Genomic DNA, 15,230 nt, shown 5'->3' with positions numbered 1-15,230 from the left:
GTTTGACAGTGTAGACTCTTATTCCTTGAAGACAGGCAAATTTCTTACCTTTCTAGGCACTTTGGGACATAAAAATTCCTATCCATTCTCTTCCACTTGAAAGTTGAGTGTTGGATTCGCTTTAGGCACTCACCTTTTCCTCCTCTGCTCCTTCAGCTTCTGCTAGACCTTGACCTGAAGATCGTGGAGGAAGGAAACGGTCATGATCTACTCTTTAACCCTTGCCCCTTCCCATTTCTCTCTCCTCTGGTATTTTGAGGACCTGGGAGAAGGAAGGGGAAAGGGGACAGATGTCTCTAACTTAACTGGTATTGCTGTCACCCCCTCTTGGCTGTCACTAATTCTTTGGTGGGCCTAATTATAAGTTGGGTGGGAGATGCACAGTGTTCTTCAAGGGCTCCTAGAAGAAGCCTCCCCACAACACAGTTCCAAGAATAGGACTCATGACTCTGCACTGGCCTCTTTTGCACCCTTCCCCAGCTGGCTCCTATCCTGGTATGCACACCTCACTTCCTCGTTGTTGAGGCCGTCTGCCTGGCAAACAGCCCTCTGGGGCAGAGTAGCAGCAACATAGCTCAAGTTTTGCACAGTATCCACCTAACTTATGGGAAGTACTTACACCCTCATTTTAATCCTTGGAAGTAGTCTGCTCTATTGCTGACCCTGTTCCCCACTTTGCTTTTCCTCATATCCACCCTGTGGGCACAGGGGGCAGGAGTGGGGCACATCGGCCATTCCACTGCTTAAGCAGATGTCCACTGGGGAATGGTTGTTAGTGTTCTCCTCTTGCAAGTACCCTACATGTGGCTTTCTTAGAGCTCCCCTTAGTAGTTCAGGGTCTTAGGGTCTAAACAGTAACTTTGAATTTATGAAAGTGTGACCAACCAACCTAGCATGTGCAGTGGTGATCCTAGTGGCCCCGTCAGCCACCATGCCACTGCTTTGGAGTGCCTGATTGCTTGCTAGGCAGTACTGTCACTGTTAGAAACGGCTCATGCTATCCAATAATGAGTGGCGTTCAGTCAGTGGAATTGATGAGAATGGAACTTTCACATTCAAACTGGGATTTGAGTAGAACCCTAAATCAGCAACTTTGCTTGGTAAATGTTTAACGCACCTATTATTTCATCTGAAAGATGGTGTCACATGCCTCCCATGGCATGCTAGGAGGAGGTTAGCTATGAATTCAGAGAACAGGGGTTTACCTGTTACCCAAGGAATTATATGCCTTAGCCTAATACATTAAACCTCTCTCTCCAAAGAAGTAAAAGAAAGAAGAAAAAAGTCAGAAACCACCCATCCTAGGATGAGGCTGAAGTGTTGTAAAATGATACAATATCCAACAGAAAATGCCAGTTTTTTTAAATTAATGTTTTCCATATTTATGCATAATACTGTGGACCATTAGGGCCACAAATAAATTACCAAAAAGTTTAAACAATTATGAATAATTTTAAAAAGTAGCTACTTTGATAAATATACTAAGGCAAGTGGATGACAAAACCCAATATGTTTTACCATATTTCATCAATTCTCTAATCATTTATTCACATTTTAACTTCTGTGAAATTGAGGTGCTGCAGCTTACAATCAATGACATGTGTTTGAAAGCATGTTTTTTTCTTTTTTAATACAGAAAAAAAGTGTGCTTTTCAATTCATGGTATATTTGATAAAATACAGCAGCCAATCACCACCCCTGCGCACTCCTCAGAGATTCCCATCTGGATGGGGCCACTACTGTAAATCAATTTCTGTTACAGTGGGTGGCTGCTGATTTAATATTGGGGGTGGTAACTGGTCCTTTCCCCCAGCGTTAGGGCACAGTTCCTCTAGTGTTAGGGTGCAGCTCCCCCAAGGCAAGACTTCTGACCATGGTTCTCATGGTTGGAATATCAGCAACTGTAAAAATAAGATTCAGTTTAGTGGGATAAGGAGGGTGGGAGGAAGACACAAGAGGGAGACGATATGGGGGGATATATGTATACGTATAGCTGATTCACTTTGTTATACAGCAGAAACTAACACACCATTGTAAAGCAATTATACTCCAATAAAGATGTAATAAATAAATAAATAAAGTGACTATTGATTAAAAAAAGATTCAGTTTAGCCACTTGCAAGGTACAGTAAAATCCATGGCAAAGGAAATTAGAACTTTGCAATAGCCCTATATTGTCAGCCATAGGTCTTAAGTACCATCAAGCTGAAACAGGGCATCTCTTCCCCTAGTGCACAGACAGCCACCTGCAGAGCAAAGAGGGCTCCGCCTTTTCTTGAATTGTATGCTTCAGAGGGTTGCACTGTCATAACTTAACATAGCATTACTATCTGAATGTTAAAATATTACCCCATTCCCAAAGCTAGTAGTTGATACCGATCACTGCTCATCATGAATAGACTAAAGCCTGATTTTTCTTTCCATTCTATTATTGAAGAAAGGACTCATGGAATAGGCTCCAGTCATTGTTATAACTGATAGGGTCCAGGAAAACCAAATAGGTCAAGCTCTTCATTTCACAAAGAAGGAAATAACAGCCTCAGAGAAGTTGTCTGTTTGCTCATTTCCCCACAGCAAGATATTGATTGGTCCAGCCCCAAGTAGGACCCAGGTCTCCCTGCCCTGCCTTCTCCTCCCTCTGCGTTGAACACAGTTCCCTCCTAATTTAATGGGTGATGGTTATGCTGGGGTTTCACAGTGGAACAATTTACCTCTAGGCTTCTTATGCCAGTTCTTATTAGGCCATTAGTAAAGGCACATCACAATATGCTTATTCAAGCCCAGATATGATCGAAATGGAAAAACTGGTGGCTGGTTCATACTCTTAGCTGTATTTTTATTTTTACTGTTTTAAAGTGCATTAGAACAGGCAAAGCAGGTGACATTCTTTGCATCTGTAGACCAATATTGTGAGTGCCAAAAAGACCAATGATGCGCCTGATTTCTGACTGGAGTTGGAACTCGTGGCTTTTGATTCCTAATCAGGTACTCCGGAGCATCATACCATGTAGCTGACATAGTTGGAGCACAAGGCAGGAAGAAAAGAAAAAGAAAACCTAATAGAACTTGCAATATAATAGGGCCAACTGGGAAAGAATACAGAGGTTGGCTGAAATTTCCTGTTACTATCTGAGAAGTGGCAACCTGAACTCTTGGACAGTTTTGAACTTGTTTGGTTTAATGGTGAGATCATTTTCAAGGGAGCTGTCTTTAAGCTAAATAAACTGATGAGGTTTCATTATAATTCTAGAGTAATGTCTGAAGAGGTAGAAGAGATGATAAAGAATTCTATTTAAAGTTAGTGAAACTTTTCAATTCTATACAGATTTATTTTTATTACTTTGAAAGACAGATTACATTATAAAGATCCAGGTACATACTAATAACTAAAATGAGATAAAGTAGTAAGAACAATAATTCCCCACAAATCTAGAATTTCCCCACAAATCTAGAATTTATATTAGTTTTTCATTAAAACTGTTCCATTTTGCTATTTTGTATTTTAAAATATTAAAATCCAGAAACTAACACAACACTGTAAATCAACTATACTTCAAAAAACAAAAAGAAAAAGTATCCAGGGTAAACTTTAGACAAAACTGAGATAAATAATTATTTACTAAGAATTGTAATGTCTCTTCAACTTACTATAAAGAGATACCTTGTTCCAGTATATGCCATTCTCTTTGCCTTTTCCACTCCACCACCTGTTGTATTACTCATTTCCATTATACTAGAAATCCTGTGCTCATTGCAGTTTGGTCTGAATTGTCCTACCACCAACATTCTTGGTGAGAAAAGAAAGTAATTGCCTGAATTAATGTATTCTAAGTTGCAATCTGTGTGGCAGATAGTTGATCTAAGAACCATTTTACCCCCTTCTTCCTTGCTAAGAGAACCCCAATTTGGGGGAGTAATAACATACCCAGGTGCTAGAGGTGAATCATAGTCTAATCATGATTCTGGTCTAGTCTAGTCATTGCCATGACTAATCACAGCAATACTGTTCCCTTTCCATAATCTGTAGTAATGTCTTCTCCCTCATTCTTTTTTTTCTTTTTTAATTTTTGTTTTTTATTTTATTTATTTAAATTTATTTATTTATTTAATCTATTTTTGGCTGCGTTGGGTCTTCGTTGCTGCATGAGGGCTTCCTCTAGTTGCAAGCAAGCAGGGGCCACTCTTCGCTGCAGTGCACGTGCTTCTCATTGTGGTGGCCTCTCTTGTTGCAGAGCAAGGGCTCTAGGTGCGTGGGCTTCAGTAGCTGTGGCACCCGGGCTTAGTTGCTCCTTGGCATGTGGGATCTTCCCAGACCAGGGCTCGAACCCGTGTCCCCTGCACTGGCAGGCGGATTCTTAACCACTGCGCCACCAGGGAAGCCCCCTCATTCTTGATATTGGTAATTTGCCTTCTCTCTTTTTTCCTGATCTGTCAGTCTAGAAATTTCTTTAATCCTAAAGAGTCTGTGTTTGGTTTTATTTATTTTCTCTATTTTTTGTTTATTTTCTGTTTCACTGAATTTTCCTTTCTTGATTGTTCCTGACTTATGCTTGATTTGGGTGTTTATTGCTCTTCTTTTTCTTGTTCCTTAAGGGCGATGGTTAGATTTTTGATTTTACATGTTTTTTTCTTTTTTAATCGTGTGTGATTTGAATCCTTTGAAATTTATTGAGACTTGGTTATGGCCCAGAATATGATTTATCTTGGTAAATATTCTATGTGTACTTGAGAAGAATGTACTTCTAAAGAATATATTTAAAAGTTTCTTCTCTTCTGTTTCATGAGTATTATTTCTTCCTCTTTTGCTTTTCTCCTCCTGATTTATAAGAAGTAATACCATACTGGTTGCCTGCAGAAAGGAGACCAGTGTGGCTTTGAACCATGTGACTATATTACCTATTCAGAAAATTCTTTACAGTTTTAGAAATTTTTAAAAAATGATAATTGAATCATGGTAGTGGTTAAACACACCAAAAACATCTACGCGCACGCATGCGCGCATACACACACACACACCACATACCCTAAAGGGTATCATTAGCACACCAGATATATGACGAATTCTTGGAAGATAGGAAATGGCAGATACAGTCAAATTAGTTAATTCAGAGAATTTGAAACATCTGCGGTAGAAAACTGAGGCCATTCAGACACACTTCAGGAACAGTCACCAAAACTGAAGCATTGTACAGAGTCCTAGGTCAGCAGTGAGATGAAAGACCTACTCTATGAACGGTACATGTTTCATCCTGCCCTGAGCCTCCCCCACCCCTGCTTCCATTGGGCATAAGCACCTGTGCCATATGACCACCTTTAATCTCCCAAAACTGCACTCCAAAGACACCGAATGAGCTTAAGATACCTGTAGACCTGCACAGAAGGGAAACATCAGGACACAGCTACCTCGAAGGGAAAAACATTTGTCTTCTGATGTGAGAAATTACATCTTTCTTTTGGCAACAGTGAGGGTCTCTAGCCTACCTGAAAGCTCCATGCCATGTTCCCACAAAGGAGGCCACTGAATAATTGACACGCTCTGCCCTCCCATTCCAAGGAGGAGACTATAAGTGAAATGGATGTCCGAACTCCAGAGCTTATCCGTGCTAATTACCGAGGCTAATCAAATGAGTCCTTTCTTCCTAAGTTTAAATGAACAAAAAGGCTTGCCAGACATTGAGGAAAGTAGAAGAGAAGATCATGATGAACAAACACAACTATTTCTGCAGAAAAAGCAAATATAATACAGGAAACAGAATAAATCCAAATTCATATTCTCAGAATTTTAAGGAAGATAGTGGGTTTATAAAATGAGAGCAGGGTGCTATAAGAAGGAGCAATTAGAGAACAAGAGAAAGTCCTTGGAAGATAAAAATATTATTGCAAAATTTAAAGATTAATAGATGCCAGATGCTCAGCGCAGTCGGCCTACCTCACCCAGGCCTGGATGAAACCTGGAACACAGGTTTCGTGCCCCGCCCTCCGTGCACATCAACCCTCCCAATCCCCCCCCCCCCCCCGGTAACGGAACCGGAACCTCCTTTCCCCCTCCCAAACCCGGGTAATGGGCCGCCCTTTCCGTCCATCCCAAAGCGGCCGCCCTCTTCGACCACATGGGACCGCTCCGAGGCAGCTACCGCAGGCTCCGCGGCCTTGCCTTCACGCTCGCCACGCTGCCCACGCCGCCCTCTCAGGTGCGCCAGAACTACCACCGCGACTGCGAGGCCGCTGTCAACAGCCATTTCACCCTGGAGCTCCACGCCTCTTTCGTGTGCCTGGCCCTGGCCTTTTACCTCGACCGCGACGACGTGGCCTTGAAGCACTTCACCCGGTTCTTCCTGCACCGCTCCCACGAGCACAGCAGGCGGGCCCAGGGCCTGATGGGTCTACAGAACCAGCGTGGGGGCCGCCTCCACTTCCAAGACATCAGGAAGCCAGACAGTGACGAGTGGAAGAGTGGCCTCAAGGCCATGAAGTGCGCCTTGTTCCTGGAGAAGCTCGTGAACCAGAGCCTGCTCCACCTGCACCAGCTGGCCATCGACATGAGCGACCCCCACCTGCGCCACTTCCTGGCAACTCACTACCTCCGCCAGCAGGTGGCGTTCATCAGCGAGCTGGAGGGTCATGTCACCACCCTGAGCATGATGGGGGCCCCGGACGTCGACCTGGCAGGGTCCCTCTTTGACAAGCTCACCCTGGGCGACAGCGACAAGAACTGAGCGTGGACTGGACTTCCCCAGAGCCACGGGGTGACCAGAGCGCTGGTCACCGTGCCTGCCATGCAGACGGCAATAGTGCCCTTGCAGAAGAAATTCGATTTTTTTTTTTTTTGCAACAAGTGCAGGACTCTTTTCCTGGACTTTATCACTTAAGTTTTTTTCTTCCAGTTTTTCCGTTTCTTCCAATAAAGTTATTGGTTCATAAATAAATAAAGGTCTCTGGTTGATTCATGTGGGCAAATCTCATTTTTTAAGTTTTAAAACAGGTATCCAGGAGTCTCTGAACACAGCCATACCCCAACCATATGCAGCTCAGGATCTCCACTGGGAGGGAGAAGGTGTTCCATGGGGCCCTGGAAAACACAAAATCAATCTTCCCCTTATAAATAATGTGGGTATATGGGGGTAGACTGGGGTGGGGTGGGGTGAGGTAGGGGTCCTTGGTGAATGTGGGTGCATGTGCATAGTAAAAGTATAGAACCATAGCCTGAAAATCATGATTGCAGTTGCCTCTGGGGAAGAAGTGAAGGGAATAGGATTGCGCAGGGATTAAAATAAAGGGAGTCTTCAGTTTCACCTGAAATGTTCATGTTCATTAAATTATGCAGATACTAATGGTTAAGTATGAGTAGCAAGATGGGGGGTGGAGGGGTTTGGAAGTCTGAATGGTGGAGTATCTCTTTGACAAGTTCACTCTGGGCAACAGTGATAATGGAAAAATGAGTGTCAGGCTGTCTTGCTCAGAAACAACGGGGGTGACTTCCCATGGTCACCAATGCCTGGCATGCATGTTGTAATAACAAAACATCCACTTATATATGTTTTCTTTCCTTTGTATCGTATGTGTATATGCATGCGTGTGTGTGTGTGTGTGTGTGTGTGTGTGTGTGTATTTTAATTCCAACCAGCAGCAGAGTTCATTTTGAATCTCTAGACTACATTCTGAATGTTTGCTTAGGAAGACGCCCTTTGTTGAAAAGCAGTTCGGTGATCACATTACTGGAAATGATATAGCTGCTTCCTAGACCTTTCCTGAGCCTGGCTGTATTTCTGCCCTTGGGTTTCATATATCCAACTTTGATTTAGTTTTTGTTATTTGCTACCAAGAGAACCAAAGCTAATATGTCTTATTATCAACACGCTTTTACCAGCCTCCACTGTATTTACAGTAGAGTAAATAGCTCTTCTAGGGTAGTAAATGACATTTTTCTCTTTATCCCTACTACGGAGTCCACTGAAAGGGAAAAGGATCAAGGGTAGAAGAGATCAAATAAGAACAATTGCCCGGTTGATTCGTGTGTGCAACTCTCTTACCTTTAAAGTTTTAAAACAAGTATCCAGGAGTCTCTCCAGCCACCCATGCCCGGTCCACATGTAGCTCAGGATCTCCACAGAGGGAGGGAGAAGGTGTTCCATGGGACCCTGGAAAACACAAAATCCGTCTTCCCCTAATAAACAATGTGGGGGTGGCTTGGGGCCCTGGTGAGTGTGGATGTCTCTACATAGTTGAAGTATAAAAACATGCCCTGAAAATCATGATTGGGGTTGATCAGGGGAAAGAGTGAAGGGAATGAGATTGGGCAGGGGTTGAAATAAAGGGGGTCTTCACTTTATTTGAAATGTTAATGGTTAATTCTGGATTAGCAAGATGGGGGGCCCTGGAAGCCAACACAGCAGAGTCCCTCTTTGAAAAGCTCACCCTGCGCTACAGTGTTAAGGGAAACTGAGCCTTAGCCTGTCTTCCCCATAGATGTGAGGGTGACTTCCTCTGGTCCCCTATGCAGGACATGCAGTTGTCCTTAGAAAACCTCTACTTTCCCCTTATAAACAGTGTGGTTATGTGGGGTGAGGTGAGAGGGGCGGTTTGGGGCTCTGGTGTCTGTGGGTGCATGTGTATGGTAAAAATGTGGATAAAAACATGTTCTGTAATGCATCATAGCGGTTGCCTCCCAGGAAGAAGTGAAAAACGGGATTGGGCAGGGGTTAAATAAATGGAGTCTTCAACTTTATCTGAAGTATGTTAGCTTATTAAATTATGCAAGTGTTAATGTTTATTACTTCTCAGTAATTCTAGTTCATTCTAGTTGTTAACATCAGGATTTCCTTCTTTCCCATGGCTGAATAATACTCCATTGTGTATGTGTGTGTGTGTGTGTATATATATATATAATATATATATATATTATATATATATCCTCCCGGACCAGGGCACGAACCCGTGTCCCCTGCATCGGCAGGCGGACTCTCAACCACTGTGCCACCAGGGAAGCCCAGTTCAGTTTATTCTTAAATATTTTATTGCTTTTGATTTTATTGTGAATAAGATTGTTTTCTTTATTTTTCAGATGTCTTGTTAGTGTATAGAAAATACAACTGTTTACGTTAATTTTGTATCCTGCAACTTTCCTGAATTCCTTGATTAGTTATAACAGGTTTTTGGTGGAGTCTTTAGGACTTTCTATATATATAATCATATCATCTGCAAAGACATTCTGACTTGTTCCTTTCCAATATGGTTTCCTTTTATTTCTCTTTCTTGCCTGATTGCTATGGCTGGGACTTCCAGTACTATGTTGAATAGGAGTGGTGAAAGTGGGATTCTTGTCTTGTTCCTGATCTTAGAGGAAAAGCTTTCAACTTTTCATCATTGTGGATGATGTTAGCTGTGGACTTGCTCTATATGGCTTGTATTATGTTGAGGTGTCTTCTCTCTATACCCAATTTAAGAATTTTTATCATGAAAGAATGTATTTTATTAAATTATTTTTATTCATCAAGGTGATCATATGATTTTTATCTTCCATTCTATTAATGTAGTGGATCAGTTTTTGATTTGCATATGTTAAACTATCCTTCCATCCCAGTGATAAATCCCACTTGATCATAGAACGTGACCTTTTTAATGTGCTGCTCAGTTCCGTTTGCAAAGGTTATGTTGAGGATATTTGCATCTATACTGAACAGGGATATTGACCTGTAGTTTTTTTTCTTGTAGTGTCCTTACCTGGCTTTGGTATTAGGGTAATGCTAGCCTTGTAAGATGATTTTTGGAGTGTTCCCTCCTGTCCAATTTTTTGGAAGTGTTTGAGAAGGATTGGTGTTAATTCTTCTTTAAATGTTTGGTAGAATTCACCAGGGAAACAATCTGGTCCTGGCTTTTCTTTGGGAGAGCTTTTTCATTAGTGATTCAATTACCCTACTCATTATTGTTCTGTTCAGATTTTCTGTTTCTTCCTGATAACAGTCTTGGTAGTTGCATGTTTCTCAGAATTTATCCATTTCTTCTAGGTTCCAATTTGTTGGTGTATAGTTGTTTATAGGATCTCTTATGATCCTTTGTATTTCTGTGGTATCAGTTGTAATGTCTCCTCTTTCATTTCTGATTTTGAGTCTTTTTTTTTCTTAGTCTAGCCAAAGGTTGTCAATTTCATTAATTTTTTTCTTGATGTATGCATTTGTCACTATGCATTTCCCTCTTAGAACTGTTGTTTGTGCATCCCATTTGTTTTCATATGCTGTTTCCACTTTTGTTTGCCTCAAGATAATATTCTGTTTCCCTTTTGAATTGTTCTGTGACCCTTTGGTTGTTCAGGAGTATGTTTTTTTAATTTCCACATATTGGTGATTTTTCCAGCTTTCCTTCCATTGCTGACTTCTAGTTTCATACCATTGTGCTCAGGAAAGCTACTTGGTATGATTTCAGTCTTCTTAAATTTGCTAAGACTTTTTCTGAGACTTATCATGCGATCTACACTGGAGAATGTTTCTCCTGTGCTTGAAAAGAATGTGTGTGTTCTCCTGCTGTTGGATGGGATGATCTGTATATATCTATTTGACCCCTTTGACCTAAAGTACAGTAAAGTCCAACCTTTCCTCGTTGATTTTCTGTCTGGATGATCTGTGTTGAGAGTAGAGTATTAAAGGCCCCAACTATTATTGTATTGCTATTTATTTCTCCTTTTACATCTCTTAGTGTTTGCTTTATATTACTTAGGCATTCTGTGTTGGGTGCCTAAATATTTACACTTGTTATATCTTCTTGATGAATTGACTCCTTTATCATAATGACTTTGTGTCTTTGGCCATATTTAGCTTTAAATCTATTTTGTGTGATAGATGCATAGCTACTTCTGCTTTCTTTTGGTTATATTTGCTAGAAATACCTTTTTCCACCCCTACACTCTCTATATATGTATGTCCTTAAAGCTAAAGTAATTATCTTGTAGGCAACTTATCACTGGATCTTGTTTTTTTAATCCATTCAGCCATCCTATGTCTCTTGATTAGAGAATTTAATCCTTTTATGTTTAAAATAATTATTTATAGGTAAGGACTTACTATTGCCATTTTGTTCATTGTTTTCTGACTGTTTTGTACATCCTTTGTTCCTTTTTTTGCCTCTCTTGCTGTCTTGATTTGATGACTTTTTGTAGTGGAATGCTTTGATTCCTTTTATTATAATCTTTTTTTTGTATCTAACACAGGTTTTTCCCTTGCATCTTTGGGATTGGTTACTGATGATTATTGTGATCCTTTGGTCATGTCATGTTTCCTTGATGTTTTTCATGTTCCTTGAAGTTTTGCATTGCTGTCTTTTCATTTGAAGCAGTAGTCACCTCCTACAGTCTTTACTAATTGCCTTCAGGAGAGAAATACCTGCTCTGAGCCCTGGTAGTGATTCTGAGGCTTTCTCAGACCTTCTATTGATATAGCTGCTCCATACTTCTTCCTCCCTCTTGTGGCAGAAGTCTTAAGCTTTTTCTTTCTTTTTTTTTTTTTTTGCGGTATGCGGGCCTCTCACTGTTGTGGCCTCTCCTGTTGCAGAGCACAGGCTCTGGACGCGCAGGCTCAGCGGCCATGGCTCACTGGTCCAGCCGCTCCGCGGCATGTGGGATCTTCCCGGACCGGGGCACGAACCCATGTCCCCTGCATCGGCAGGCAGACTTTCAACCACTGCGCCACCAGGGAAGCCCCTTAAGGTTTTTCTTATGCCTTCTCTTGTTCTTGCGCTGCACCAGTACAGGTGATGACAGTCTCACTTTTGTTTTCCAAAAAGTGGCACTAAATCTCAAGTTTGTGGTGTTTCCCTAGCCTGCAGATTTGGGCGATTTTCTGCACGTGCTTACTAGCCATTTTCCAAAGCTCACCCTGCCACCACCACTGGGAGCACACACAGGGAGCTGACCAAAGTGTGGGTGTGTGTGTGTGTAGAGGAGGCATGCTGAGTACTGAGGGTACCCACAGGTCAATTGGGGTCATCCATGAGCAAGGCATAACCAGTGTTTGTGGGCAGGCTTCTTGATGGAGTCCAAGACACAATTATTAGGATCCATGTCCCTTTAATGCCCTCTAAGAGGCCTGTCTGCCACTCTCTCAGCTTCTTCTTGACCCCCAGTCATGAAGCTCACAATTCAGTATTCCTCTCCAATGTGTCTGAAATTTGTATTATTTTTTCCAATGGTGTGTTGGAACTTTTCCTCTGGAAACCTGGACTTCCACAAAGGTTCTCACATCTGTGGGTGATTGTCTAAGACAGTGTTTTCCAGGGGCTCCTGGACTGTGGCCAAGAGAAGCTGGAACTGGTTCACAGGCTACCCCAGGAGCCATACCTGGGACCAAGTCAATATGCCCTTTACCCAGCGTGTGGGTGGTTGAGCCTCCTTCTGGGACATTTAGCATATGGAGCTGCATCATCCCACAGCTCCCACAAGGCACTGTTGTCCATGAATGGATGCCAAATTGTTGTTGAGGGGGGACGAAAACAATAAATCTCTTATTTCACCATGATGCTGACATTACTCTTGCTAATATTTCTACTTATGATTTTTCATCTGTGTTCATACTTTAACATGTAGATTTTTAAAAAATATGTGTGAGTAACACCCCTGTCCTGCTTTGGTGTTAGGATCATTCTGCCCTTGTAAAACAAACTGGGAAGTTTTCTCCATGTTTATATGCTCTGGAAGAGTTTTCGTATCATAGGTGTTTTGTTCTTAGGCGGTTTAGTAGAATTCCCATTAACATTATCTGGATTTGCTTTCTTTTTGTTAAGATAGATACGTTTATTTCTGTGAAAAAAAAATGCCTTTGGGATTTTGATAGGGATTGCATTGAATCTGTGGATTGCTTTGGGTAGTATGGATATTTTAACAATATTAAGTCTTCTAATCCATGAAATGGTATGTCTTTTCATTTATTTGTTTCTTTTTAAATTTCTTTCAGCAATGTTTTGTGTCACATTGATTGATTTTCATACATTCAACTATCCTTGTATCCCAGGGATAAATCCCACTTGGTCATGATATATGATCCCTTTAATGTGCTGTTGAATTTTGTTTGCCTAGTATTTTGTTGAGGTTTTTTGCATCTATATTCATCAGAGATATTGGCCTGTAGTTTCCTTTTCTTGTAATTTCATTTTCTGACTTTGGAGGTAGTGTAATACTGGCCACATAAAATCAGTTTAGAAGTGTTTCCTCCTCTTCAGTTTCTTGGAAGAGTTTGAGAAGGATTAGTATTATTTTTTCTTAAATTCACATAGGGGCTTCCCTGGTGGTGCAGTGGTTGGGAACCCACCTGCCAGTGCAGGGGACACAGGTTCAGGTCCTGGTCCGGGAGGATCTCACATGCTGCGGAGCAACTAAGCCCGTGCACCACAGCTACTGAGCCTGTGCTCTGGAGCCCGCAAGCCACAGCTACTGAGCCCACGTGCCACAACTACTGAAGCCCGCACGCCTAGAGCCTGTGCTCCGCAACAGGAGAAGCCACCGCAATGAGAAGCCCGTGCACCGCAACGAGGAGCGGCCCCCGCTCGCCACAACTAGAGAAAGCCCACGCACAGCAACGAAGACCCAACACAGCCATAAATAAATAAATAAATTTATTAAAAAAAAAATTCACATGGAACCACAAAGGACTCCAATGAATGCATAAGGAAGAAGCAGTGAAGAAAATACAAATAGGAAAGAAAGAAATCCTCTCATATGCTCCAATATGTATGAACCTTGAGGACACTATGATAAGTGAAATAAGCCAATCACAGAAGGACACATACTGCATTATTCCACTAATAGAAGATATACAAAGTAATCAGGCTCATAAAAAGAAGGTTGGATGGAGATTTCCAGGTGCTGGGGGGCAGGGAAAACTGGGAATTTGCTGTTCAATGTGTGTAGAGTTTCAGTTATGCACAATAAAAAAGTTCTAGATATCGTGCTACACAATATTGGGATTATAGTTAAAGATACTGTATTGTACACTTAAATTTTAATTAAGAGGGTAGATATCGTGTTACATGTTTTCTACCACAATAATAAATCACTTGTAATAGATGCCTTGTAAATATCTGTCGACTAAATGAAAAGTAAAAATAGATAATCTTATTTATTATACTTAGTAATCTATCAAGATTCTTCCTTAGATTTCAAGATATTAATTGCCACCACATACCATTTTGGCCATCCTAACATATTTTAATATGTAATTCTCTTACTGCTTTTAGTTTCTAAATAGCTTAGAATATCAAATTTTATTTTCCCTTTAACTCAAGAAATTTAGAAAGATGTTTATAAAATTTAAAACAGATGTTGGGATTACCACTTTTTGCTAATTTTTAATTGTATATGATATCGAGTGAGAATATAATTGCCCTAATTTCATTCATTTCTTTTTGTTCATTGTTCATTTAACAAGTATTTAGTGCATGCCTACTGTGTATCACGCACTATACTCATCAATGAGGATATAGCATGGTCAGACAAAGGCCCTTGTCTTAAAGGAACTTAAAGCCTAAAAATAAATAAGTAAATAAATATGATTAATTTCAATTGGGATTAAAACCATAGATAAGTATTTAGTTTACTGTGATAGAGAATAGCTTTTGCTGGAGGAGACATTATTATTATTTTGAATAAGGTGATCAGGGATACTTCTGTGGGTTGATGTTATATTGAAGGCCAAAGGATAAGTGAGAGTCAGCATATAATAGCCAAGGGAAGGCATTTTAGGTGTTAGAGTATCGGAAAGGAGGAGGTGTATGTCACTGAACCATAATGAATTGAGGTAGAGTTGTACAAGGTAAGGTGGAGATGTAGGGTCTTGTAAGCAGTATTAGAGTAGTCCAAATTATATTCCAAGTGCAAATGCAAGGCTGTAAAGGGGTTTAAGCAGGCAAATGATTCTGGCTGTTCTGAAGGATGTTGGGTTTGGGGAAGAGTTGAAGCAAGAGGACCAGGTAAGAGGTATTGCAGAGGTCCAGGTGAAAGACCATGGTAGTTGGAACGACAGGGGTGGCTAAGGAAATGAGATATAGACAGAGTCACATGGATTTTGGATAAGCTGATAGGATTTGTTCATCGATTTGAAAGTGAGAAATAAGAAATGGAGAAAATCTAGATTCAGAGGTTTGGACTTGAGCACCTGGGTTGATGGTAGTGCTGTTTATTAATCTGGGGACTTTTGCTGGGGATACATTGGAGGTGGAAGGGTGGGGAAGGTATGTCATCTAAACAAAAT

General features: G+C 41.1%; 2 protein-coding genes across 6 annotated transcripts in view; both read left to right on the top strand.

Annotated features, from left to right (window-relative positions):
- Window positions 1–15,230, top strand: part of PRRG1 (proline rich and Gla domain 1) — a 135,261-nt gene that overhangs the window by 101,876 nt on the left and 18,155 nt on the right. The window lies entirely within an intron of this gene.
- Window positions 4,924–6,878, top strand: LOC132513283 (ferritin heavy chain-like). Its single transcript, XM_060137463.1, has one exon. The coding sequence runs from the start codon at window positions 6,111–6,113 to the stop codon at window positions 6,714–6,716; it is 606 nt and encodes a 201-aa protein (XP_059993446.1). The 5' UTR covers window positions 4,924–6,110; the 3' UTR covers window positions 6,717–6,878.

This window comes from Lagenorhynchus albirostris, chromosome X (assembly GCF_949774975.1).
Source record: "Lagenorhynchus albirostris chromosome X, mLagAlb1.1, whole genome shotgun sequence".
In the NCBI taxonomy this organism is placed as follows: Eukaryota; Metazoa; Chordata; class Mammalia; order Artiodactyla; family Delphinidae; genus Lagenorhynchus; species Lagenorhynchus albirostris.
Note: the sequence above shows the minus strand (reverse complement) of the source record. Positions and strands in the feature narration are given on the sequence as shown.

Bases quoted from the DNA above. Each gene is read 5' to 3' on its own strand.
- LOC132513283 (XM_060137463.1), top strand. From the start codon at position 6,111: ATGGGACCGCTCCGAGGCAGCTACCGCAGGCTCCGCGGCCTTGCCTTC.